The 27390-nt window shown below is 52.8% G+C and overlaps 2 protein-coding genes across 7 annotated transcripts in view; one reads left to right on the forward strand and one right to left on the reverse strand.

The window, feature by feature from the left end:
* The first annotated feature begins 150 nt into the window (after positions 1-150).
* On the forward strand, positions 151-19003 carry FOXP3 (forkhead box P3). Of its 6 annotated transcripts, XM_079764503.1 has the most exons (13): positions 151-226; positions 3577-4028; positions 5516-5614; positions 12055-12286; positions 12809-12913; positions 13002-13140; positions 13523-13784; positions 14927-15014; positions 15221-15301; positions 16240-16390; positions 16986-17062; positions 17681-17782; positions 17978-19003. In XM_079764503.1, the coding sequence occupies exons 4-13, from the start codon at positions 12077-12079 to the stop codon at positions 18125-18127; spliced, it is 1365 nt and encodes a 454-aa protein (XP_079620629.1). In that variant the 5' UTR covers positions 151-226; positions 3577-4028; positions 5516-5614; positions 12055-12076; the 3' UTR covers positions 18128-19003. The 6 variants fall into 6 exon arrangements, with proteins under 6 accessions (XP_079620629.1, XP_079620626.1, XP_079620627.1 ...); XM_079764500.1 differs by lacking the exon at positions 5516-5614; XM_079764501.1 differs by lacking the exons at positions 151-226; positions 5516-5614 and adding an exon at positions 1050-1182.
* Positions 19004-19200: 197 nt separating this feature from the next.
* Positions 19201-27390, reverse strand: part of CCDC22 (CCC complex scaffolding subunit CCDC22) — a 13214-nt gene continuing 5024 nt past the window's right edge. The window contains exons 3-16 of the mRNA XM_079764505.1: positions 26451-26557; positions 26238-26304; positions 25984-26162; positions 23384-23578; positions 22302-22364; positions 22097-22216; positions 21388-21507; positions 21171-21287; positions 20965-21066; positions 20771-20878; positions 20412-20507; positions 20112-20171; positions 19957-20031; positions 19201-19542 (exon numbers count right to left, since the gene is read on the reverse strand). Of these exons, the coding sequence (XP_079620631.1) occupies positions 19429-19542; positions 19957-20031; positions 20112-20171; positions 20412-20507; positions 20771-20878; positions 20965-21066; positions 21171-21287; positions 21388-21507; positions 22097-22216; positions 22302-22364; positions 23384-23578; positions 25984-26162; positions 26238-26304; positions 26451-26557 (1523 nt within the window). The 3' untranslated portion in view covers positions 19201-19428. The remainder of the gene's footprint in view (positions 19543-19956; positions 20032-20111; positions 20172-20411; positions 20508-20770; positions 20879-20964; positions 21067-21170; positions 21288-21387; positions 21508-22096; positions 22217-22301; positions 22365-23383; positions 23579-25983; positions 26163-26237; positions 26305-26450; positions 26558-27390) is intronic.

Raw genomic sequence — 27390 nt, forward strand, 5'->3', positions numbered from 1 at the left:
CGGCGGGGGCCGGGCCTGAAGGGGCGGGCAGCCAATGGGAAGGCCCGCGCGGGGGGCGGGGAGGGGGTCCAGCTCACGGAGGCCGTAGGCGTGAGACGCAGACAGGTGTATCAGCCAGCCAATGGGGAGCCACGCACGGGTGACGTAGTCGGCGAATCGAGCGCTGGAGACGCACGCAGCCAATGGGGTCGTCCGAGAGTGGGCGGTGGAAGAGGCCGGGTGATCGGTGAATCAATGGGGAGACCTGAATGGGGGTGGTGGAGGGTCTGGGATGGAGAGAGAAGCAGGACAGCTAATGGGGAAGCAGGAGCGGGATTGGCATGTGGGCGGCGGGGGAAATGGAATGGCTACAGGCGAGGGGGGCAGCAGGCAGCGGACAGAGAGGCCTGAAAAGTAGGAGATCCCAGGCTTGCGTAGGTAGGTGGTTGGAAGCTAGAGACAGTGAACAGCCAATGGGGAGCCACGCGCCGGGTGTCGTAGAGGAGGGGTGACGATAATGACTGCAGCGAGCCAACGGGGAGTCTGTGAGCCTGCACGAAGCCTTCAAGGGGCGGTGCCAGGGCGGAACTAGTCCTTACGGAGGCCAGGAGGAGCCCGAGAGGCGGTGTGTGAGTGCCTCGGAGGCGGGACTGCAGGGACAGAGCCAATGGGGATGGGGATGAAGGCGGGAGCAATGAAGAGAGATGGCAGATAGCCAATGGGGGAGCCAGAGCTAAGTGGAGCCCTCAAAGGATAGTGCAATGGGACATAGAAGCGACATATGAAAGAGCGGAGCCTACGGGACGTTATAGGTGGTGTGTAGGAGGGAATAAAGAGCCAATAAGGAAGCAGGAGGAGAGGACAGTGCGTAGGCAGTCTGGGCTATGGGGTAGTCAAGTAACAGAACCATAAAATACCTCTTGTGAATGGATTTACCTGCTTCCTAACCCTCCGTGACTCCCCATTGCCCCCGAGCTGTGAATCCCCAGAGCCCCTCAAGACCTAGACTGCACCCTCGTGCGAAACCTAAGAAAGCAAAATGAACTCTCCTGTCGCAGTTACTGGATCTCCTCTGCCCACCTCCGAGCCTTTGCTCGAGTGCGACTAGGCAAGGATGCCTCTGATTGTCATCCTCAGCATTCTTCAGGACGTGGCACCATTACTGAATGAATGGCCAAATGAAAATTTTAACTTTTTTGGAAGGTTAGCCTTTTCTAACCAGCTCAGCAAAACACTAAGCTTGACTATGCCTCCAAGAGTTGATTAGGCATGTTGGCAGACACTGGCTAACATAATCACAAATCCAAGCCCTGTTCTTCTTGCCCCGCTGAGCCCTCCACATCCCACAATGTCCTCACCTCCTTTCTATCTGCCTCCATCTCTTCTACTGTTCCCTCTCCCAAGAGAGCTGCTCTTTCTGCTTCCTTCATCTAGTCCACTCCTTTCACTCTCCCTTTGAGGTCTCACCTATGGGAACCAAATTGAAGCTCTTGTCCACTGAGCATGTCCATTCATACATTTCTCCTCCATCCTAGGAGGATTTACTGAACATCTACTGTGTGTGTGCAAGGTTTTGCTCAAAGCATCCCTATGAGGAAGGTGGTCCCCCCAGCAGCTACCTCCTCTCCCCCTCATGTCTTATGCCCAGGGGTCATGGGTCAGAAAGGAATATGTTCAGCTGCAAGTAACAGAAAAATCATGAAATAATGGAAACTTAAATAAGAAAGAACTTTATTTTTGTAGCACCTAAAAGTCCAAGCTGGTGAGTAGTCCAGGGACTCCTTCCTACCTTCCCAGTTAGGGCATTGTCTGTGTCCAAGTCTAGACCCCAGACTCTCATCCTTTAACAGATCCTATCAGCTCTCTTTTTACAATATTTCCCAAATAAACCCTTTTCTCACCCCCTCCACTGCCAACACCATCACCAGTCCCCTGAACTATTGCAGTAGCCTCTCTCTTATTGCCCCCCCCCCTGCTTCTACCCTTATTCCTACAGTCAGTTCTACACTCAATAATCAGAGGGATACTGTTAAATCTCAAGACAGTTCACGTCTCTCATCTGCTCACAATTCTCCTGTGACCTCCTCCTACCATGTCCTGCATTGGCTACCCAACCCTCTTGTCCATTCTCTGACCTCACCTCCAACCCCTCCCCCTCTTTCTCACACTATTATAACCTTATGACCTCCTTAGCAGACCTTGAGCAAATCAGACACACGCCCACATCAGGACCTTTGCACTGGCTGTTTCCTCTGGAATTACTCAGATGTCTACATGGCTCCCTCCCTCACTTCCCTTCAAGTCTTTGTCAAAGGCCCCCTTCTCTGGGGATTTTCACCCACCTCTTTGTTTTTTTGTGGGGGGGGGGAGTTGTTTTTGTTTGTTTTTATATTTTTTTATTGATTTCAGAAAGGAAGAGAAAGAGAGATAGAAACATCAATGGTGAGAGAGAATCATTGATCAGCTGCCTCCTGCACACCCCCTACTGAGGATGGAGCCCACAACCCGGGCATGTGCCCTGACAGGGAATCAAACCATGACCTCCTGGTTCATAGGTCAATGTTCAGCCAACTGAGCCATGCCAGCCGGCCCCACCTCTTTGTTTAATTCTGCCCACTGTCCCCCAGAAGCCTTCATTGGAGAGGATGTAGTCCAGTACAGAGAAGAGGTGATGAACTCTGTCCCTCTCTGCCTACCTGACCCCCAGTTCTCACTCTGCAAGGGTCCTGGCTCTCAGCAGCAGCAGCCTCCCCCTCACACACACACACACTCTGAGCCCCACTAAAGTAGCCTCCTGGGAATCTTCGGGCCACCACTCTCAGTTTTCCTCCTCTTTCTCTGGCCACTCCTCTGACAGTAAGGGAGAGATGGTCTGGGAAGGCATAAGGGAGCTTCAGCCCATACCTCTAACCCTGAAAGAGAAAACCAGCCCCTTCTCTCAGGAAGGGCAAGACCTGGGACAGGGGATGAGGCCTCAGCTTCTAGAACTGGCCTGGTTAATAGTTACTCAGCAAGTGTAAGAAATGTTCAGGCCCAAGTCCATGGGGAGCAAGGGGTCATTAACCTTGGGGAGATCCCTAAAGTCAGCTTCCCAGGACTCCTTCTTGACAAGTACACTAATCCTCCCCTGCCCCCTTGTCCCCAGCCACATGCCACAACTGTTAAGCCCCTGCTGTACACAGGGTTCCTACAGGTCTCAACCTGAGAACCTTACCCCACCTTGGTGCATCCCCTGGATGCCTGGCACACAGGCCATATTTGGGTCCCAGACATGTCCCACCAACTCAGCAGCTTCAACCAGTGAAAGTTTTGTTTTGACCTAATGGTAGGGAGGGTTGGGTTTTGTTGTGTTTTTTTTTTCAATTGTCGTTGTTGGCTGGTTTTTCTAGGTCTTTTTTTTTTTCTATTCACCTTTTTTTTCTTATCTTCACAAAGCCAGGCCATCAGGCCCCCTCTGGGCTTTTCCAGAAAGGTGAGGAAAGAGGCTCTCCTCTTTTTGAGAGGGGAGGAAAAGAGGCAAAGGGGTAAAGGGGTGGGTCTTGGGCACAAGGTTTGTACCATGTGAATAAAACGCTGTTTCCAATTTCTCTTCCCCAGGCCTGAAACCAGTCTTGCGGATAGTTTGGAGTGAACATTGGATGACACAGTCCTGGGCCATGCAGGGCGCTGGGGAGCCGGGGACTAGGAGTCTCAACCATGACCTATCAGGAGAAGCCCCTGGATGCCGGTCTCCCCTGTTGAGCAATAATTGGAGGAGGTGCTCGCTGAGGCGAAAAAATGCAGCCACCAATTCTTGGACAACCTTAACACCGCACAACCTTCAAGCCCCCCAGAAGAACCTGAGAACCTTCCTGTCATTGCATCCTCGTATTTAAAACCTGAGACTGTTGGTCTCAAGGAAACTTGGGGGTTTCAAAGTCTAGCACCAAAAGGCATGGCTCCCACTTGCCAGCTCTGTGATCCGGGACAAGTTTCTTGACTACTTCGCGTCTCCATTTTGTCCACCTGTGTAATGGCCATGATGTCAAGATGGACCTCAACGGGCTTTGGTGAGGATTGAATGTGACCATTTTGTTGTTGTTGTTGTTAACTCTCACCAGAGGATATTTTTGCATTGATTTTGAGAGAGAGTGGAATGGAGGAGGAGAGACAGAGAGAGAGAAACATCGATGTGAGAGAGACACATCAATTGGTTGTCTCCCCCATGCACCCCGACCAGGGCTGGGGATCGAGCCTGCAACCAAGGTACGTGCCCTTGACCAGAATCGAACCCGGGACCCTTCAGTCCGAGGGCCAGCGCTCTATCCACTGAGTCAAACAGGCTAGGGCGTGAATGTGACCATTTGTGAGAAATGTTCAGCACTATGTCTGGCACATGGAGAATTTGAGATAAATGTCGGGGGATGTTGGCAGATATTTGGAATCCTAAAGCCTTGGAAATGGGGATTTTTCTAAATAGAAAGTCGCAAAGACTGAGGCAGAAGCATCAGGCCATGGTATCCCTGACTACAAGCGGTCTGGGCTTCGTGAGGATGGATGCATTAATACTGGGGTCCTGGTCAGGACCTTCCCCACAAGGTGGCCTCCAGGTCAGAGCTCTCAGACCATGATGAAATGAGACTTTTCTCCTTGTCCTCACTCAGTGATGCTCAGTGGATTCTGGGAGCCAGTGATTCTCAGATTCTTCCATTCTGGGAATTGTGGGGTGTGGGGAGGACTCCCTGATTTTTTCTCCTTCTAGTAATTTCCCTCACCCTCTGTGGGAAGATGGGTTGCAAGGATGTCCAGATCTCCCCCTCCCTGGCCAGTAAGCACAGTGATGACCATAGCAATGCCACCTAAGGGGGAACTGAGGCCGGAAGCAGGGCAAAGCCTCTGGAAACCCAGCCCTATTCCATTTCTTTCCCTGGTGTTTCCCATCCACACATAAGGGTTTAGTGCCTCTGTTTCTTTTCCCGGAGACCCTCAAATAGCCTCTCACTCACAGAGTAGCGTCTATGAACGCCGAGGGCGCCCTGTGATTTATTTGAGTTCTTTTCCTTTGTTGTTTTTCCTAACTCTACACACTTTTGTTTTAAAAAAAAAAAAAAACCTGTGGTTTCTCATGAGTCCTGTTATCTCATTGATACCTCTCACCTCTGTGGTGAGGGGAAGAAATCATATTTTCAGATGACTTGTAAAGGGCAAAGAGAAAAACCAAAATTTCAAAATTTCCGTTTAAGTCTCATAATCAAGAAGAGGAGAAACAGAGCGAGAGCGAGAGCGAGAGAGAGAGAGAGAGAGAGAGAGAGAGAGAGAGAGAGAGAGAGAACTATAGAACTATGAGAGCCTCCCCCCCACCCGGTGATAATAAGTGCACACAGTCATCGAAAAAAATTGGATTATTAGAAGAGAGAGGTGGCTTCCACACTGTGGGTTTTCTTCTCGGTATAAAAGCAAAGTTGTTTTTGATATATGACAGTTTCCCACAAGGCTGGCTGATCTTTTTCTGTCAGTCCACTGCACCAAGGTGAGTGTCCCCGCTCTTCCCCACCAGATGCGGGTCCAGTGGAAGAGATGGCAATGAGGTAGGCACTGGAGGGTCAGGAGTCCTCCATATAGTCCAAACGCATGCGGCTACTGTGGTCCTGGTCAGGTAAGGTATTTTTTTACAATAATAATAAAAATAATAAGTGCCAGAAGGCTGATAGGTAAAGTATTTAATCTATGCTTGGGTGGAGGCAAAGATAATTAAATTGATATGTAGATGGGTAGGACTTTTTAAATATGTCAACTACCAATCTTTATGAATTTCAGATCTTTAAACAACTTGAAATGCTGTTCAGGTATAACTGGAAATTTCAATTACATCTCTCACCTCTCTTCGTCTCTTCTCTCTCAATATCACCCATCCTTCTGTCTCTATTCACCCTGTCTCACTTATTCCGTGTTTATCTGACCCACACTTTCTCTGTCTGCTGCCCTGGCACTCACAATCTCCATCCTTCTGTCTTTATCTGCTCTGACCATTTTTCCTGTCTGTGTCCTCCGTCTTGACCACACTCCGTCTGATTCCTTTCCTCAGTCTTTCTCCCACCATCTCACCTGCTCTCTTGTCTTGCCTTCCCACCCAGCATACAGCATAGAACTGTATACACAGTTGGCACTCAATAACAGTGTGTTGAGTAATGCTGATGAGAACATTTACATTTTATAAGAATGATCATCAATTCTGTGTGCTCCAATCAAAGGAGGACCATGAGCTGTCGGGTCAGGTTGTGGACTTAATTGAACTTGTTCTTGTGTAAAAGGAGACCCTTCTGGAAGGCACTTCATGCCATTGTCAACCGTGGTTTAACTGTGTGGTCCTAATCCCTCGACCTTGTGTGTGTGTGTGTCCAGAGTCCATGTCCAGGAACAGAACAGGCTGTTCAAGGCTGGGATGAGTTCATCTCTGCAGGCTTAGCAAGCGCTCACTAAAGTTTTAGCTGTTAGTGTTTTTTAACTAAATTAGAATCACACTATTTATTGGCTTTGTTCCTGCTTTATTCAATTAATAGGAGCATTTTTGTCGATCACTAAACATTGTTTCAACGTATGATCTTTCACAGCTGTCAAAACTGACCTCACATTGGCATGAACCATGATTGATTCGACCAAATGCCCATCACTGGACATTTGGGTTGTTTCTCATTTCCCCCCATAATCATCCCTGATTAGTTCCTTGGATTCCTGAAAATAGAGTTCCTATGGCAAAGGGTGTGTGCATTTTTAAGGTTTCTGACCCTCTCTGCAAACTGTTCTTCCAAAGGTTGTGCTATTTTATGCTCCCTCTACTCAATCTAACCCTGGGTGGGTATTGTCATTTTTAAATCCTTTCTCAACAGGTAAGAAAAAAAAAATATTACCACATTGTTGAAATTTACATTCTTTGATTACTTAACTGTTTATTGACTATTTGTGTTTTGGGGGGGTCTGGTGTCCTTCATCCTAATAGGATGTTCATCTTTTTTTCTTATTGATTTACCATAGCTCTTTATTTAAAAGGATATTAACCTTCCATCAGCCCTACATATATAGCAAATATTCTCTTTTTCTATTTGTTCACAGTGTTTTGTGAACTTGTGATGTTTTTATATAGTCCAATAGATTAGCCTTTTCTTCTGTGGCTACTGTCTTTGGTTTTGTGCTTAGAAAGTCCTTTCCCAGTTGAAAATGAGATGTGTTCACATGTGTTGGAGTCAGACTGTCTGTGACAAACCCAGCCTCACCCCAAGCCATCTGTGTGATTTTTAGGCAGGCATTTAAACTCTCTGTACCTCCATTTCCTCATACATACTGTGATATTAATAATAGTACCTACCTCAAAGGTGGTTGTGAGAATTAAATCCTACCCATCTACATATCAATAAGCTGGCTGCCCAGCCCAGCCCTCCCGTACCCCACCACCAGACAGACCATACCCATATCCCCTTTCTCAGACTGTATCTCTGCTTCCCTGAGTCAGGCCATTCCACATGTGTTTGGGGAGGAGAATTCTTATAAGCTCTGGTCCCATGTTAGGTTCTTAGCATAGGGCCTGGAATACAATAAACCCAAGATCCATATTAGATATTATTATTTATCTTTTTAATGGATCTGGAATTTATTTTAGGTTATATGATGATGCTGATATTTCAAACAGGGCAGGGAGGGGTTAGTGGGAAAATGGACTAATTATTCATTCAATCATTTTATTTTTCCCTTAATTATCCCAGGAACATTTGTTAAACCATCTGTCCTACACCATCTCCCAGTTTGGGCAGTCATTACAAACTCCATTCCCTGTAGTCATGGGTCTCTGTTTGGGCTTTCTATTCTGTTCTGTTCTTCAGTGTCTGTTCTTGTACCAGAACTGCACCACTTTGCTGATTATTTCTTTGCAACACAATACAATACCCAGCCCTAGGTGTAGCCCCCATGTTGCCCTTTGTTATTCCTCATCATTTCAGGCACCATCCAGAGGCCAGCAACTGTTCTTATTTGGGGCATATTCTCTCTCTCTCTCTCTCTCTCTCTCTCTCCCTCTCTCTCTCTCTCTCTCTCTCTCTCTCTCTCTCTCTATATATATATATATATATATATATATATATATATATATATACACACACACACAAATACTATGTTTCTGCTCTCAGAATCTCTCACTGTCTCTATTGTTCTCTATCTCTGTCCCACCTCAGGTCTCTCCATCTCTCTCTGTATCTCTTGTTCTCTGTGTCTCTCTCTTCCCCTATGTCTGTCTCTTTGTTTCCGACTCTCTTTGTTTCTATGAGTCTCTATGTATCCCTGTCTCTCAGTCCCCTGGATAGAGGAGCAGTTGTCAACTTGAAGCTCTACACCTAACAACTCACCCTGATACAGAGTGTAAGGGCCCTGGCCCTCACCTACTCCACACCTCTCGCCTCCCCAGTGTATAAGAGGAGCAGATTGAAGCCCAGAAATGGGTGAGAGGGCCTCTCCCAAGTCCTCACAGAAATACATTGGCAGAGTTGAGACCCTAGTTCAGCTCTTAAGACTCTCAGTGGAACCATTGCTCTGTCTCTCTCCCCCACTGTGAGCCTCAATTTACCTCTCAGCACCCATGAGGGGGCAAGGGGACATGGGTTGCCCCCCATCTGCTGCCGTTCCTCATCCTGTCTTCTCACAGGTGAGGCCCTCACTAAGGCAGGAGGATCCATGGTCACAGTGTGGGGCTTAATCTCCCAAGAGCTAGCTAGGTGGGTCCCGGGGCCCCATGGGAAAGGAGGCCTCGTGGGCAGAGGGTGGTGTTACTAGGAGGACATCAGTTAGTGGGTCTGGCTATGGACAGAGCTCAGCCATGTCCCCAGAGTTGGCACTGGTTCCCAGCGCCTTTCCAGAGAGGCTGGTGGTGGAATCTCTACTAGCAAAGGCCAGGGCTTTTTCTGCTTCCCGCCACAAGGCCCTCACCAAAGGTGCTCCAGCCTCAACCTCCCCTGTCTTCCTTCCCCATCTCCGGCAGAGTGTCTGTGAGTCTGGAACATTGTCCCAGAATGGACAGGGAGACCGAGGTCCTGCAGTGTCCCTTCATCGATCACTGACATTTTGCTAAGCATTTCATGGAAGATGGGGATTGTTATTGTCCCGATTCACAGAGGAGCCTGAGGAGAATTGTAGCTAGTTAGTAGCAGAGCCTGGCCCCAGGCTGGGGAAAGGAGAGGGGATAATACTGACTCTCCTGCCTTCACAGAACTTGGAAGGGAGACTGGGGGAGAGGGGTATTGCAATTCCAGGCCTGGTAGGTGAAAGACCCAATGAAATAGTGAGCTTTCTGTCCTTCGAGGAGTTTGAGTATGTTTGGATACCAGGAACATTGGTTTTCACATACTAAGAAGTTGGACCCATGGACCCCATAGAGTCTGTGGGTTTGAGATTCTGGGATCCTTTTAATCTAAGTAATGATGTTCCGTGACTCTGAGGCTCTGGTGTAATACCATTTGAAGACCCTGAGGGTCCCAGTATCTGTGGGATCTGCATGGCACTCCTCAAGCCTCAAATCTTGGGCCTATTCTTGCCTGAGAAGGGCCAGGTCTACAGGGCCCGGGGCTTGTCATAGTGGCCAGATGGATGTCACTCACCACATCCGCCAGCACCCTCATCACCCCACCTGGGCCACACCAGCTGCAGGATGGGCCAGCCAATTCTCGGAACGAAACCTGTGGGGTGGGGTGTCTGCCCCTTTGTCTTCCTCCTTGGTGCCGATGAAGCCCAGCGCATCCGGCCGCTGTGACGTCAATGGCGGAAAAATCTGGGGAAGTTGGAGGCTCTTACAACAGGGCCCAGATGCAGACCCCGATATGAAAACACAATCTATGTCCCAGAAACATCCTCCATGCGTCTTCTGAGAAATAGTCAGAAAGGGACGCCCCATCAGACAGCGTAGGAAGCTGGCTGCCCAGCCCAGCCCTCCCATACCCCACCACCAGACAGACCATACCCATGTCCCCTTTCTCGGAATGTATCTCTGCTTCCCTGAGTCAGGCCATTCCACGTGTGTTTGGGGAGGAGATTTCTTATAAGCTCTGGCCAAGTGTCCAGGCAGCTTCAGAAGTGACCGCAGGAAGCTGTGTGGACCACGCCAGGGTAATGGAAAACATCCACTCACTAGTCTGCTCCACTTCTGTAACAAAGTACCACAAACCGGGTGACTTAGCAGAAATGTATTGTCTTGGTTCTGGAGGCCTGAAGTCCTAGATCAAGGTGATGGCAGGATTCGCTCCTTCTAGAGTAGTGAGAGAGAAAGTGTCCAGGCCTCCCTCCTAGCTTCCCATGGTTTCCTGGTAATGTTTGGCATTCCCTGGCTTGTAGAAGCATCACCCTGATCTCCACCTTCATTCATCTGCTCATTCCTTCATGCACCTCCTTGTTGTCGCTGATGTTCGCTCAGGCTCTTATCCTGAGCCTCCAGAGGCCCAGGCTCCTGTTTCTCACACAGCAATGTTCTAACCCCCAGGGGAGACTAAGAGTTGAGTATCTGAATTTTCACGCCACCCCCCTCAGCACCACAGCTCTGACAACCCCCATGGCTGACAGCAAAGAAAGGAAGGAGCAAGCACTCCCCCAGAACCTTCCTTATACTCCCTCAGGCTGTTCTCGGCAGCTGTGTGCCCTACCCTATACTGTTGGGTGATGCGGGAGACACACACAGCCCCACAGCAGGGGGCCTGTGAAATGTGGACACACACACACACACAACCTTTCTGGAGAAAGAAGTGGAGCTCCCGAGTCACCACGGGACCGTGGAATGCTGCACCTGGGTGTCCTCTTCAGTAACATGGAGGTTGGACTGGGCAGTCCCTTCTAGCTCTGACTTCCTCTCGGATTGGGATTACAGGATTCTGGGAAACCAAAGCCCTGCCTGTTGGGAAGTGTAGGGTTCTAGAGCCACTATGAAGGGCTTTCTGGATTGGCCTTGGACAGGGGAAGAGGAGGAAGAGTGGGCATTCCAGGCAAGCCAAACGGCATGAACACAAAGGCTTTGGGGCAGGCTGGGGTAGATTCTGATGGGGACTGAATTGAGGCGCTCCCACAGGCTCTCCTTCTGTCTGCCACCTACCATATCAGTTCTGTGCAGGGCAGAGCCCAGAGATGACCAGACTCCTGTACTCAGCTGCCCATTCAGCATTTCCACTAGTATGTCTAATGCCAGACCCTTCATGTTCATCCACACCTGGATCATCACCCCCCTACTTTGCTTCCCCCATCTCCCTCATCCCAGGTCACATCAGCTCTGTCCCTACAGCTGCTCGGTCACCTTGACTCTCCCTCTCTCTCAGCCCCAGATCCAAGCTACCAGAAAGGTCTCTGACTCCACAAACATGCTCGGAATCCACCCACTTCTCACCATCTCTACTGTCACCATCCTGGTCTGTGCTACCATCGTCACTTACTGGGACTGTTGCAGTAGCTTCCTCACTAGTCCTCTGTTTCTGCCCTCACCTTCCTAGAGTCTGTCCCTTCACAGCAACCAGCGGGATCTTTTGAGTCCACGTCCCCTGCCACTCCCAGATATGCCCGTCACTGGGGTAAAGTTATGCTCCCAGAAGAAAATCAGAGACCAGTCCCAGTGGGATCAGCAAAGGTTGTGTGACCGATGCCAGGTTCAGGGAGGACCAGAGGGCTGAGGCCTGAATTCAAGGCCTCAAGTGATGAGGGAAGGAGCTGAGACCTACCCTGACTGAGGCCCCACAAACCACCACAAACCCCAACTGCCCTCTGGAGAACACATCCCCACCAGGGCTGTGCCAGCATGTGCAAGCAAGCCACATGCTGAATGGTGCAAGTCTGCACATGGGACATGTGTGCAAACACACACACACACACACACACACACACACACACACATGTTCCTGACACCAATGTGTGTGTATGTGTGCATGCACCCATGATCAGAGCTGGGGTCTAGTTTTGGGGTCCTTTGGGACATGTCCCAGCCAATGACTGCTCTGACCAGAGGGGGTGTCCACATGGTTCAGGTGGTTGAGTATTTTGCACACTGCCAGCACATGTATAACTCTTTCCCCTATGTCTCCACAGCCTGACCTTGGACAAGGACCCAATGCCCAACCCCAGGCCAACCAAGCCCTTGGCCCCTTCCTTGGTGCTCAGCCCATCCCCAGGAGTCTCGTCCAGCTGGAGGGCTGCACCCAAGACCTCAGACCTGCTGGGGGCCAAGGGCCCGGGGGCAACCTTCCAGGGACGGGACCTCCGAGGTGGGGCCCATGCCTCCTCCTCCTTCTTGAATCCCATGCCACCATCACAGCTGCAGGTGAGGCCCGGGGCCCAGGATGGAGCGATCAGGGTGGAGTACCTGGGCCTACAGGTGCCGACCTTTACTGTGGCACCGGGCGGGGGGCCCGGTTGAGGCACAGGAAGTGGTTTTCTGGGTCCCAGGCAAGTCTGTGACTTATGCAGATGTCACGGGGCCAAGAAAATCCCCACTTAGCAGGTCTCAGAGACCCGAGGCTCTCCCCAAACTTCCAATCCCTCTCAGGAGAGGAAACTTTATCATGGTCCCACAGGTATGGCCATGTGTCCCCATCCCCATGTGACAGAAGAGAGGATGGGGCCCTAGGACATGAGATGACAGAGTTGAGGCCCGTTCTGCCACTTATTAGTTGGTTGATCTTTAGAAAGTCACTCAATCTCCCTGAGCCCGAGTTTTTACATATGTATAAAGGGGATGGTCCTAATACCTACCACGTGGGGTTGTGGTGAGGAGCATATGAATTCGACATTTAGAACAGTGAGGATGAGGATGGCATCTCTCCTGCCTGCCTTCTCCCCCCAGGTGCCCACAGTGCCCCTAGTCATGGTGGCACCTTCTGGAACACGGCTGGGTCCTTCGCCCCACTTGCAGGCACTCCTCCAAGACAGGCCACACTTCATGCACCAGGTATGGACCGTGACTTGGCAGGGAGGAGGGAGGAGGTGGGGGAATTGGGAGGAGGCCAGGTGGAACCATAGTCCATATGTGCCCCCAGCTCTCAACAGTGGATGCCCATGCCCGGACCCCCGTGCTGCAGGTGCACCCACTGGACAGACCAGCTATGATCAGCCTCCCGCCACCCACTGCTGCCACTGGGGTCTTCTCTCTCAAGGCCCGGCCTGGCCTGCCACCTGGTAATACCACACCCCACAGCCCCCACAGAATCCCAGAGCCCCCAAGTCCTTGACTGTGAGCAGTGTAGGCTGCTGAATTGTGGCCCTCAAGTGTTAGGTGGTAGGTTTTATCATCTCGGAAACTCCAACCTCCGAAAAATGTCAGGCTCAGAACCTGAAAGGTGCAGAACATCAAAATCACGGAACCAGATCTTTGCAGAGTTCATCGAAATGTCAGCACTTGCGAATGGCAGTCTTTGAGCTGCTCCACCAAAAGCCTTGGGCATTAGGGACACCAGAGGTTCAGGAGGGTGGGAAGCTCAAAAGGAGAGGCCTTGTGGGCCAAGCTCCAGAGCCCAGCTCATAGCCTCCATCTCCAGAGGTGCCCTGTCCCCACCCGCAGGGATCAACATGACCAGCCTGGAGTGGGTGTCCAGGGAACCAACATTGCTCTGCACCTTCCCAAGCCCTGGTGCACCCAAGAAAGACAGGTCAGTGGGCAAGGCTGGGAAGGACCCTTGCCTTGGTATTCCCTCCCCTGACACCATCTGTCCCCCCAGCACCCTCTCGACCGTGCCCCAGGGCTCCTACTCACTGCTGGCAAATGGTGTCTGCAAGTGGCCCGGATGTGAGAAGGTCTTTGAGGAGCCAGAGGACTTCCTCAAGTGAGTGGCCCAGGCCTAATCCAGTCCAGGGCGGTCCCGTTTGTGGGAGGAGGTCTGGGGTGCAGGTCTCAGCTCAGGCCTCACCCTGGTAGGTAGTAATTTGATAAAAGAGGCAAAAGCTGAGCCCTGGCTGCTGTGGCTCAGTGGTTGGAGCATCAGCCTGCATACCAAAGGGTTGTGGGTTCAATTCCTGGTCAAGGGCACATACCTACAATCCCTGGCCACAGTCCAGGCACGTGCAGGAGGCAACCAATCCATGTGTCTCTTTCACATCTCTCTCTCACTCACTCTTGCACTCCCCACCCCCTTCCACTCTCTCTAAAAATCTATGGAAAATATATCCTCGGGTAAGGATTTAAAAAAAAAAAAGAGGCAAAAGCTGAGACTGAGAATTCAAATCAAGGCTCCGTCCATCACTGGCTATAAGATCTTGGGCAAGTTGCTTAGCTTCCCTGGGCCTTGGTTTTCTCATCTATATATGGGGCATAATACTAGTAATGTGTACTATTATTTACCTGTACTATTATTTTAGAGACAAAGAAACAGGCCAAAGAGGTTCAGTGTGTTGATCGAGATTACCCAGCTCCTGAGTGACAGAGCTGGGATTTGAACCCAGGCACAGGTTCCAGAATCCACACTCCTACCTGCTTTGCCCTTCTACCTGTCATGCCAACACACCAGGCTGATTTTATTGATCCCCAAGTCCCAGCTCCTCAAAATGGTTTTTGCTGCCTCTTCTTAGCTTCATCACAACCAGTTACCTCCAGATACCAAACACACACACAGAGACACACACACACACACTTTCTCCAACCCTACCCAACTATCACTGACAACTCAATGTATCCTGTCCTCTTCACCACCAGGCTTTCCTTCCACCTGGAATGCCTTTCCTGCTCTCACCTCCCTGGCTGCTCCCAGCTTACCTCCTTCTAAGTCATCTCCAACACCCTGGCCAGGCTCAAGTGGCCAGCTCAGGCCTGGCACAAAGGAGATACCAAGTAGCATGTGTTGAAGGAATGAAGGGTGTGAGAGGGAGACTGAGGCAGAGGGGTTAGAGGCTGAGCCCTCCCCATTGAGAACATTGAGCCACGAGGCCAGGTCTGCCATGGTCACCTGCATGGACTCTTCCCCCTCCCCAGGCACTGCCAGGCAGACCATCTCCTGGATGAGAAGGGCAGGGCGCAGTGTCTCCTCCAGAGGGAGGTGGTGCAATCTCTGGAGCAGCAGGTGACGTGGGGCCGGGGGTGATGGCGGGGGGATGGTGGGCACACCTTATGTCCATCCACCCTGTGCCAGAGGCTGAGCTCACCCAGGATGGAGACTAACATAAAGGAAGGAAGGGGGAAGGGCACTCCCAGGGAAGAACATAGCCTGGGCAAAAACATGGTGGAAAGAGACCACGTTGAGGCTTCACTGTGTGCCTGTCCTCACAGCTGGTGCTGGAGAAGGAGAAGCTGGGTGCTATGCAGGCCCACTTGGCTGGGAAGATGGCCCTGACCAAGCCTCCATCCGTGGTAAGTCACCCCAGGCCTCATGGCAGCACAGACTGCTGGTGGAAGGGCCCTGCAGTGTGCAGGGGACCTATCCTTACATCCGGGCCCTGGGATGTGTGGGCCCCTGTTCCCAACTCCAAACATGCCCAGATCTGAGAATCTACGCCCCTCCACTTACAACCCCTCTGACCCTAAGCTCTTGAAATATCATAACCTTGTTTTCAAAGCCGCATCAAGTAGCTAGACACTTAATGAATGCAGACTGTGTGTTACTGGCAGGACTGGCTGTATAACTCGCAGGGCCCAGAGCAAAATTAAAATGCAGGCCTCGGATTTCAAGATGGCAGCCACAAAGCACCCATGAGGTGGGCTCTGGGTGATGGGTCACAGGCACTGCTTCTGATCCCTTTGCTGGTGTGAATTTACTCAGTCCTTATGATGCCACTGTAATGTAGGCACTGCTATCCTCCCTAACCCCCAGATGAGGGAAATTGAGGCCAGGCAGACATAAGTGACTTGGGTAATAGAGGAGCCCAATTCAACCCCAGCTCACGGCCCCAGCATTGATGAGCTACACACACTAGTGCCCACACCACAGTCTGATAAACACAGCTCATGCTGCTTTGTGGGAAAACATACCAGACTGGAGTTGAGAAGAGAGCACCCTTGCTTTTAAGTGTTTGTTTTTTTTAATTGATGAGAGAGAGGGAGAGAAAGAGAGACGTGAGAGAGAAACGATCAGTTGTCTCCTGTACATACCCCTACAATGGACAGAACCTGCAACCTGGGCATGTGACCTGACCAGGAATCGAACCGGTGACCTTTTAGGACAGTGCTCAACCAACTGAGCCACACTGGCCAGGGCAGGGCGCCCTTCTTTTTAAAAACACTCACTTATTTAAAATTCAAGTGGAAAGTTTCTGCCTCTGGGTCACCAGCCTCTCCCTCGCCACACCCAGGTGTCATCTGACAAGGGCTCCTGCTGCATTGTAGCTGCTGGCACCCCAGGCACCACCGTTCCGGCCTGGCCTGGCCCCCAGGAGGGCCCCAATGGCCTGTTTGCTGTGCGGAGGCACCTCTGGGGCAGCCATGGACATAGTACATTCCCAGGTAAGAATAGTCTGTGCCCTGCCTGGTGTCCCTGAAACCCTGACCCCCAGACTGACATGCGATGGAGTGGGGCTCCATACTGCTCTTCCCCCACCACCACCACCTTTGGACAGGCACATCTGCTTGCAAAGCTTCCTCTCTGGGTGTCCGTGGCCTGTAAGCTCCCATTAGGATCTCAGATGTCTAGCCCTATCTCCCCTGGGCATTGGGGCTTCAGCTATTCCATTTGGTCATCAGAAAGGAGAAGGGAGGGAACTACCTATGTCATTTCCAGGGGCTCTCCCTCTCCCCCTCAAGGGAAAGTAGGGTGATTTGCCCAAGTTCACCAATCCCCTACTACCCAAAAGGCCTGGGCTGTGGGTTTAACAGGGATCAGGGCTCGTGAGTGGCATCCTGGTTCTACCACTTAACCAGTTACGTCCTTCTTTTAAACCTCAGAGAGGTTGCACCCCATTTTGGTGGGAGTGGTACAGAGTAAGTGACACAAGTTACATCCAGTGCTCAGCCAATAGTAACTGATCATGGGAAGAGTGGAGGGTAGGAGAGGGAGTGAGGAGGTTCAGGGGGGGCCTGACTCCTCTCCCCGCTTGGACAGAGTTCTTCCACAACATGGACTACTTCAAGTTTCATAACATGCGGCCCCCGTTCACCTATGCCACTCTCATCCGCTGGGTAAGCAGGACAGCGCAGGCCAAGGAGGAAGAGAAAGACGGGGTGGGGACCTGCCTCCCAAACTCCAGCCTCCCTCTGAACACCCCCAGGAGGGCTCCTGCATGGGAAAAAAAAAACTACACCTCAGATGTGATTCCCCATGCAAGCTTCACCTCAGATCTGCCCCCACACCCAATCCTAAACCATCGCCCATGCCAGGGCAGGCCAAATGCTGGCCTTAAACCCACTCCTTTCCTGCTGTCCATATATATCCCCAGCCTGAGTCTAACCAACCCCTTCCCTGACCTTTAGCTCTGCCCGGCCCTTTACATCTTCCAAGCCCTTAACTTGACCCCACCCCTGGCCCTTAATCTTCCCAAACCTTGAAACCTCACCCCACTCCAACCCCATCCCAGACCTTTAACCTAACTCCAGCCCTAACCCTGAGCTGGACTCTACTCTAAACTCAGCTGGTGATCCTTATCCTGGTCCATTCTCACCCCACGTCTAACCCTGTCTCTGATTCATCACCTCCACACCATTGCCCTCCCTCCCTTCTCCTGCCCCATGTCAGATGCCCCTCAGCCCAACTTTGGGGGAGCACATGCCCTTACCCCCACCCCCACCCCTGAATTCCAGGCCATCCTGGAGGCTCCTGAGAAGCAGCGGACACTCAGTGAGATCTATCACTGGTTCATACGCATGTTCGCCTTCTTCCGAAACCACCCTGCCACCTGGAAGGTGAGCACCTCTGGAGGTGGCAGGGCCAGGATGATCTCAAATGCCACCAGTGCTGGGCCAAGCCTGGGGCTGGGCTTGCAAACATGATGGGAAGGGGCAGGAGGCTGGTTTTTTGGTGGAGACTGCTGATGTCAGGGGATGACTGCCTACCCGCTGCCTCCACCCCGGCCTGACTGGCTGCTCCTCCTTCCACAGAATGCCATCCGCCACAACCTGAGCCTGCACAAGTGCTTCGTGCGGGTGGAGAGCGAAAAGGGGGCTGTGTGGACCGTGGATGAGTTTGAATTCCGCAAGAAGAGGAGCCAGAAGCCCAGCAGGCGCTTCAACCCCCTAGCCAGCCCCTGACTGCACAGCCAAGGAAAGGAAGGACAGGGGCCAAAATGTGGGGCAATAGTAGCTGGGGGCGGGGGTGACAGGCCCGGACATACCCGCAGCGACCAAGAAGTGTGTGCACTGTCTTGCCTGCCAGGGACCCTACTACCAAGCTGACTACCCCCCTGGATCATATGCTCTGCACCAAGGCTGCTCAGAGGGACCTCAACCCCGCACCCCCATCAGAGCCTCCCACGACAGGCTCTCCAGGCAAACTGAGCCTTCACAATTGACCACACACACAGCCTGCCTTGGGCACTCACAGGCAACCTAGGGCTGAAAAAAAACAAACAGAGTCACAATCCTGTCCCTTGGACTTCATACAAACCCCCAAACAAAGAGCCTGTCTCAGTACATTCACACAACCTCAAATCTGCAGTCACACAGACAATCGCACCTGAGTACGCCTGTCAACCCATATACTCCAAAGCACACCCCCACAGCCAGCCTCCAGGCCCCTATCCCAGTGGTCGGCAAACTCATTAGTCCACAGAGCCAAATATCAGCAGCACAACGACTGAAATTTCTTTTGAGAGCCAATTTTTTTAAACTTAAACTTCTAACGCCACTTCTTCAACATAGACTCGCCCAGGCCGTGGTATTTTGTGGAAGAGCCACACTCAAGGGGCCAAAGAGCCGCATGTGGCTCGCGAGCCGCAGTTTGCCGACCACTGCCCTAGGTGCACTGTCACAGGGGGGATGCCTACACACCCACACAGAAGCAGCCTTAGTGCCTTCAGGGTCTCAGGTCCTAGAAAGCCACATGGACACATACCAGTCACACAGAGTCTCACACAGCTCCTACCACTTACGCTTGGTCACACAGTCCATTAGAACTCACCTGCACACCACGCACCCACACGCACACCCACACAGCGCCCCAGTGAGTCTCTTGAGTCCCACACGACACACATGGTCACTTACACCGACTCGCCAAAACATGCCCTGGGTCTCACCTGCAACCCATGCCATGCCCCGCCCTGAGCCCTGTGCCCCCATCCATGCCTCAGCTTAGACTGCAGACAGAGCCCCTCATTTATTTGGTATCGAAGGCCCCAACCCCCAGTACTGTCCCCAATAAAGTGCAGCCAAGCTCCCAGTGTCTGGATGTTCACCCCAAATAAGGGTTGGGGTCAGGTGGGCAGGTGTCACCACAGCAGGAGGGACTGGACAGCAAACACCGGGGACAGCTAGGGCAAGCGCTTGGCCATCACTTCCAACACCCCAAATCCCTGCTGAAGCCTGGGGTGAGGGAGATCTCTGCCTGCGGCCCCTCAGGTCTCACGGACCCGCCCCAGGAGGCCAGCGTTCTCCTGGCGAAGGGCCCGGTAGTCCTCTTGGATCTTCTCCAGGTTGCTGAGGGTCTTCTTGCCCATCTCCGTCTCGATCTAGGCAACATGAATGACGTCCCTTCAGCACCAGGCCTTCTCTCCCAGCTCCTGCTTGCCACCCCTCCATCACAGCCACGCGGGGCCCTTCCTGGGCTCCTCCCACCCCCAACAAAGTCTTCTCTGTCCCACTGCCAGGCCTCTTTGTGTGTCATCCCTACGTGGCAGGATTACCCACCACATACTCAAGCTGAAGCCTCTGCCAACGCCCCTGGGAGGCAGGCATGGGGGCCTCTGGGGTGGAAGCCGGAGCTCAGGACAGGTCACTGGCCTGTTCCAGGTCAAGTGCATGGCTAAGGGGCAGGGCAGAGACTCCCGCCGTAAGCTGTGTCTGCTTCCATAGCCTGTCTTGGGACAAACTGAGGAGTTGTCCCCTGGCCTGCCTTGGTTTCCCCTCTCACCCCCAGGCCTCACCTGCTCCTCCAGGTCTCGAACCTCACGCATGATGGTGCCTGTGTCCTCAATGGTCTGGATGAGCTGGCTGCAGTTCTGGGGACAGCAAGAAGACAAGGCTTACGCCCCAACCCTTGCCCCTCCCCAGCCAGCCCGAGGCGTGCTTCTCCCCTCACCTCATGCAGGGCAGCTAGATACTTGTAGGCCTTCCGAACAGCATCATCCTTCTTGGCATCCTGAGCAGACAGAAAGCACCTCAAAGGTATCAGTGGGCCGCTCCGCCACACACCACCTCCAGGACCCCACCCTTGCCCACCCCCATGACTTCATCCTCCATGGAGCAAAGCCAGGTCTGAGCATCAGTGTACCTGCAAGGCTCACACAGGGCCTAGGCCCAAGGCAGCCCATGAGCACATGGGCAGGCAGCAGCTCGGCCCCACGCCACCCCCCTCCACCCGCCCCCGCCTGCCCCACACCTTGAACACAAGCTCATCAGTCACCGCAAACGTCCGGTCCAGCTTCCCAGACAGGGAGTTGATTTCCTTCTGAAGCTCCTTTGTATCAGACAAGATCTGGCAGAGACCGGGGCCGTGAGCCTATGTCTGGGGTGGGCAGCTGACCAGCTAAAGGCTTTCCTGCGCATGAGCTCACATCCAGACAGGGCCTGTGTCACTGTGCCAGTGGGAACTGGAGTGTACCATGTGGGACTGCTTTGGGTCATGGGGTGGCTTTGCCCATCAGAGAGTGTGGAATCCCTGTGCGGCCACACAACACGCATTTGCCCTTTGGGCAGGTCTGCCCATAGGACCCACCCTCCATGGCCGTGGCAGCGCACCTTAGTGATCTCTTCCTTTTGCTTCCGGATGTTGCCCACAATCTCCAGGATGCGCTGGGTATAGGCCAACCGGGACACGTCTCTGGGCAGGGTCTCCAGCTCGGACACCTAAGCAGAGATCCAGCAGGCATCCCACCCCCCAGGACCCACCCCCACCCACTCTGAGCCCCCCAGGGCTCCGGCACGGGCCTTACCAGCTGCTTATAGACCTCTTCCTTCCTGCGAGCCTCCTCAGCAGCCGCCCGAACACTCTGGTGCAGCTCCTGGATCTCTGCCAGCCGTCGAGAAGATTCCAGCTGTCAAGAGCCCACAGGTAGAGGGCAGTAAGCAGAGCATGGGGATGGCCTCCTAGGCAAATACCACACCTGTCCCACCTACAGCCCAGGACCCCACCACCTACCTCTCTGCAATCCTGGAGCTTTCGGAGGTGGCGGTACTCAGCAAGGAGCGGGACCCGGTGCTTTTCCCACTGGCCCGCCAAGTGGATGACCCGCTGGGCACTGCTCTCTACCACAAGCTGGGAAGGGTGGTAGGAGGGTAGATGTTACACAGTCTGGGCACTTCCACCTCTGACCCTCCTGGTCCAGCCTCAGCCCCAACCCCAGCCCCAGCCCCACCTGCAGCTTGGCGAGGTTGGCAGCCCCGTCTGGCAGCAGCTCCACCGCCCGGCTCTTCAGGCGCAGGGCCTGCTCCCTCTCGGCCATGCTGAGCTCAGTCTGCCGACACTCGGTCTCCACCTGGTACCCCAGGACTCCCAATCCCAGTCAGTGGGGGAGTTCGAACACACACAACAGGCTCCCAGCCCACACTGAGCCTGGGAAGCCCTGACCCAGCCTGAGCCCCCACAGATAACGCCACACCCCTCCAGCCCCTATGCCCCCCCTTGGCCCCCTCCTGAGAGCAACAGAGACCTATATGCAGAAATGGGCACCCACAGGCCCCTGGGACTCCTCCACCTCCACGCTGACCCCCAGAAGCCCTGACAAGCCCCTAAACCTCCTGCCCGTGTAGACCAACCATGCCCCACAGATGCCCAGAGATGCCCACACATCTCCTGATTCTCACAGACACTCGCAAGGCCTGACTAATGCTCACAGGCACTCTCACCCCTACAGGTCCACCAAGCCCTGAACCATGCATCCCCCTCTCACCCCCAACGATTCTCCTGAACCCTCAAGAGCCCACACATCCCTAAAGGCCCCTATAAATCCTTCTGATACTTGCAGACCTCTACGGAGTACCTCTCATCCCCCTCAAGCCCCTCCCCCACCCAAGCTCTCTAGCCCAGACTTGTGACTGGACCCCAGACAGCAGCCCCACCCGCACCTGCACAAGGCCGATTCCCAGCGTCTTCATGCTGGCTCCAATCTCTTCAATGTTGCGGTTCACTCCCTCTAGCTGCTCCTGAAGGGCTTCCAGCTCCTGCTCTTGAGCTGCCCACGTGTCCTGGGAGGAACAGGCCAGTCAGGGTGGGGGTGTCAGGCCCAGTAGACAGGCAAGAGGCCAGGACACGCCTCACTGCTCTGCTCACCTGTTCAGGCCACCGGGAGGTGGATAGCACCTCTGACACCTGGGCTGCCTGGGCCTCGGGCTCCTGGGGGAGGGAGAAGGAGCATCTCACTGTCAAGGAAGGCCTTGCCCCTCACAGCCCAGCTTCAACAACCCCCACAATCACCTTCCCATTGAACAGCTGATGACCAATAGTCATACCCATGCCCACTTAGCAGCTGATGACTATCAGACTGTGACCATATGAGGATCAAGGCATTCTCTGCGACCTCAGACCAGGGTGTTTGCTCACAAAGAAACCTCCCTGATCCTGACAGCTCCTGCTCACCTGCCCTATCTCTGAAGCCCCAACTGCCCACGAGAAGGATGAGTGCCCAGAGGAAACTTCCTGGGGAAGCCTGGAGTTTGCACAAAGAACACCCTTCCAGCCCTAACCGGTCTGGCTCAGTGGATAGAGCGTCAGCGGACTGAAAGGTCCCAGGTTCGATTCCGGACAAGGGCATGTACCTTGGTTGTGGGCACATCCCCAGTGGGGGGTGTGCAGGAGGCAGCTGATTGATGTTTCTCTCTCATCGATGTTTCTAACTCTCTATCCCTCTCCCTACCTCTCTGTAAAAAATAATCAATAAAAATGTATTAAAAATATCAAAAAGAACAGCCCTGACCAGTTTGGCTCAGTGGATAGAGCGTTGGCCTGCGGACTGAAGGGTCCCAGGTTCGATTCCGGTCAAGGGCATGTACCTTGGTTGCAGGCACATCCCCATGGGGGGTGTGCAGGAGGCAGCTGATGGATGTTTCTCTCTCATTGATGTTTCTAGCTCTCTCTTCCTCTCCCGTCCTCTCTGTGAAAAATCAATAAAATATATATTTTTTAAAAAGAACACCCTTCCATCCTTATATGGTTCCCACCCCTCCACTCTTTCTCCACTGAAGTCCTCGAGAAGCCAGGGGACTCCTCAGTACTAGCCCCTAGTTTGGAGAGGCCACACCTGGTTGGGAACACAGGCACCTGTGTGGATGAGGTATGGTGTTTGTACATAAAGCAACCATCCACGCCAGTCTTGGCCCCATGCGCATGCCCACTGTCCACTCAGGCCCACCCACCAGATGGAAGGTGAACTTCTCTGAATGTGTGAAGCGGGAGCCCTTGGGAGCACCAGTCTTGGTCCCAGCACCCCAGGCCTGCAGCAGCTCTCCCAAGTCTCGGGCTTGTGGGGATGGCCCCAGCTGGCCCCAGATCTGACGCAGATGTTCAGCCAGGTGCTTCTGCAGCCGCTGCCGCTGAGCCCGGGTATCCTCCTGAAAGCAAGGAGGCAAACGGGAGAGCGTGGGGCAAACGGGACAGTGTAGAGGCCTCCTGTTCACCCGAGGCCCTGCCTCTTCCAAGAGCCACCGGACAGGGTGCAACTGACAAATCACTCCCTCCAGCCACTCCCACGGAGGGGGCTCCCAGCCTGCTTTCCTGGCCCACGGGTCTGGGAGGTCTCCTCTTCCTCACAGCCACCCTTCTCTCCACCTACTCACTCTTCACACTGGAGGAAAATGTGGGAAGGTGGTGAAGAAAGCCTGCAGGCCCCAAATCAGAGAGAGACACGGAAAGGATATGTGGGGACAGAGCAGAGACAGAGTCAGAGGTGCTGGGCAAAGAAGGGGGTGGAGGCAGAGAGAGAAAGGTAAGAACAGGGGTAGTTTTGCCCTGGCCAGTTTGGCTCAGTGGATAGTGTCAGCCTGTAGAAACAGAGGGTGGGGCAAATGAGACAGTGTAGAGTCCCGGGTTCGATTCTGGTCAAGGGCACGTACCTTGGTTACAAGTTCCCTGGGCCTGGTCAGGGTACATGCAGGAGGCAACCGATCGCGATATGTCTCTCTCACATCAATGTTTCTCTTTGTCTCTCCCTCTCCCTTCCACTCTCTCTAAAAATCAATGGAAAAATATCCTCGAGTGAGGCTTAACAACAACAAAAGAATAGGGGTAGTCGTGCCCAGCCAGCATGGCTCAGTGGTTGAGCATCAATCTATGAACCAGGAGGTTACGGTTCGATTCCTGGTCAGGGCACATGCCCAGGTCGTGGGCTCAATCCCCAGTAGGGGGAGTGCAGGAGGCAGCCGATCAATGATTCCCTCTCATCATTGATGTTTCTATCTCTCTCTCGTTCTCCCTTCCTCTCTGAAATCAATATTTTTTTAAAAAAAAGAACAGGGACAGTTTTAAGACAACTGAGGAAATCTGATTGTGAACGGTATTAAGAGATCATTGTGCCCTAGCCGGTGTGGCTCAGTGGATAGAGCGTCTGCCTGTGGACTGAAAGGTCCCGGGTTCAATTCCAGTCAAGGGCACATGCCCGGGTTGTGGGCTCCATCCCCAGTAAGGGGCGTGAAGGAGGCAGCCAATCAATGATTCTCATCATTGATGTTTCTATCTCTCTCTCCCTCTTCCTTCTTCTCTGAAATCAATAAAAGTATATATTCAGAAAAGAGAGAGAGATCATTGTTAATTTTTGTTAGGTGTGAAATGGCACAGGGGTTACATTAAAAAGTGAATGCCCTTATGAGTTAAGGCATATACTTAAGTATTTAGAGTTAAAATGACATGTCTGGGATTTACTGGAAATTAATACAGAAGAAATGTTGGAGAAACTAGATGAAGAAAGATTGGCAAAATGCTTGCAGTTGAAGGTGAGTGACAGGTACATAGGATTCATTAGAACATTCTCTCTACTTCTGTGTTTAAGATTTTCTGTAAGTTTCAAAAAGACAGATAAAGATGGAACACATGGCAATGGGGGGAGACAGAAAGAGAATGTTCCATCTGGGGGGGCAGGAACCGGGTGGAGGGGGGCAATGGGGGGAAAGGGGGGAACATCTGTAATACTCTCAACAATAAAAATCTTTAAAAAGAAAGAGACCATTACCGCCCAGCCAGTGTGGCTCAATGGTTGAGCATCAATCCATTCACTGAGAGGTAGCCTGTTAGATTCCTGGTCAGGGCACATGCCCAGGTTGTGAGCTCCATCCCCAGTGGTGGGGGGGGGGGCGTGCAGGAGGCAATCAATTCATGTTTCTCTCTCATCAATGTATCTCTCTCTCTCTCTCTCTCTCTCTCTCTCTCTCTCTCTCTCTCTCTCTCAAGAAAAAAAAAAAAAGAAAAGAAAAGCCTGTTGTAGAGGTGGGCAGAGGGGAGAGGGGACAGATCCAGGTGGACAGAGTGGGAGAGATGGCACAGAAATGAGGAGAAAGAGGGGCAGCAAAACCACAGAATGAGAAAGTGACCAGAAGAGGTAACGCAGAGACCTTGAGACAGAGGAAATGAGCATCGCCGACAATGGCAGAGACAGAGACAGAGTGAGAGCCTCCGGGGTGGGACGAAGGTGGTAGAAGCAGGGAGCACAGAGCAGATCCTGACTGCTCTGGTTGCTAGAAACTCATGCTCGTTTTTCAGTGAAACGCAGAGCACTATCACCACCCGTGTCTTAAAACAGCAAATCGAGACTCTGAGCAAGGATACTGACTTCTCCCCAATCCACAGCCTTTCTGACTTCAGGGTTCTTGCAGGGGGGGGAGCCAGGCAGATGCACACAGAGGGGAGACGATGAAAGAGAGGGGCAAAGTGGGGAAAGAAGAGGGGCAGAAAACCAATGGGAGATAAAATAGGAGCAATGTTGAGCAGGACCTTCCGCAGCAGGAAGTTAAGCATTGGGCAGTACCTGGGTGGGGTGGCGGGATGCCCGGTGGACCCAATCCTTGTCCCCGGGGTGATCCTGGCCTGTGTGCTGGCAGAGCTGGATGGCATGGCATTCGAGGAGCGAGGCTACCCTCCCCGCAGGCTGAGGCACCTGGGTGGGGGCCGGTAGTAACAGGGAACTTGCCTGGAACTCCCGGGACTCTGGAAGCAGGAACAGAGTCAGCCAGGCCCACCTCTACCGTTCTCCCCAGAACCTCCCCAGAGTCTTATGCTCACCTCCTTTGGAACTCATTTCAGGCATGACGAGCCTACTGGCATGGAAAGGATTCTGGGGGGCCGAGCCCTGGTGGGAGAGCAGAATCAGAGCCTCTAAGATGAACCGTGATGGAGCGCACTGGTGAGAGGGGGCCAACAATTCAAGCACCCAGATGGGGACAAGGAAAGCCAGGCAGGGACAAGCAAAGATCAAGCTGAGTTGGGGGGTCCCACCTGGAGGCGCTGCAGCTTAGGAGTGCGAAGGAGGGGTGGAACCCAGGGCAGGGCCAGCTGGTCCCGAATTTGGCTCCCAATGGCCCGGGGGAGGATAGCTGAGTCACCTAAGGGGGTAGGGAGGGAGTGTCAATCAGGTGACAATGCCACACTGCAAAAATACAGACCATGGGAAAATAGCCATCGATCCCTGACACCACCCCCCCAAGAGATGCATTCCTATCTAGCTCTCAAACTCACACTCAGTCATTCAACAAATACTGAGTACCTACTATGTACCAGCCACTACTTGAGACTCTCAGGCTCTCAGTGAACACGAGGAGATCATAACTAAGGTCATAAGGAGGGTACAGAAAACTGTCAGATGGTGATCAGGAAAGGAAGATAGGTACTATTGAGAGGACGATGTCATTTTAAACGAGGCAGTCTGCGACTGGCCTCCCTGATGTGACATGATCAGAAATCAAGAAGCTATCTGGCCCAGCCGGCGTGGCTCAGTGGTTGAACGTCAACATATGAACCAGGAGGTCACGGTTCAATTCCTGGTCAGGGCACATGCCTGGGTGGTGGGCTCAATCCCCAGTAGGGGGCATGCAGGAGGCAGCTGGTGAATGATTCTCTCTCATCATTGATGTTTCTATCTCTCTCACCCTCTCCCTTTCTCTCTGAAATCAATAAAAAGATCATATATATATATATTGATCCCCCAGATATATATATATCTGGGGGGACAATAATCCAAATGATTCAAAGGCCCTGAGGCTGCAGTGCACCCAGCATATGTGAAAGGCATCAAGGAGGCCAATGGGGTTAGAATGAGGGGAAGCAAGGCAGGAGGTGAGGCAGGGAAGCCCCTCCCAGCACCAACTCACCTGGTTCAGCCCAAGTCCTAGCCCCTTCCGCCTGCCCGGTATCCCTTCTCCCAGCCCTAATCCTAGTT

This window comes from Cnephaeus nilssonii (assembly GCF_951640355.1).
Source record: "Cnephaeus nilssonii genome assembly, chromosome: X".
Taxonomy (NCBI): Eukaryota; Metazoa; Chordata; class Mammalia; order Chiroptera; family Vespertilionidae; genus Cnephaeus; species Cnephaeus nilssonii.

What these genes read in the sequence shown, in the direction of transcription:
- FOXP3 (XM_079764500.1), top strand. Translation starts at nt 4,009, where the DNA reads ATGGACCTCAACGGGCTTTG. An exon ending in TGCCACCATCACAGCTGCAG is followed by an intron (nt 12,287 to 12,808) that starts GTGAGGCCCGGG and finishes TTCTCCCCCCAG; the next exon opens with GTGCCCACAGTGCCCCTAGT. An exon ending in GGCCACACTTCATGCACCAG is followed by an intron (nt 12,914 to 13,001) that starts GTATGGACCGTG and finishes ATGTGCCCCCAG; the next exon opens with CTCTCAACAGTGGATGCCCA.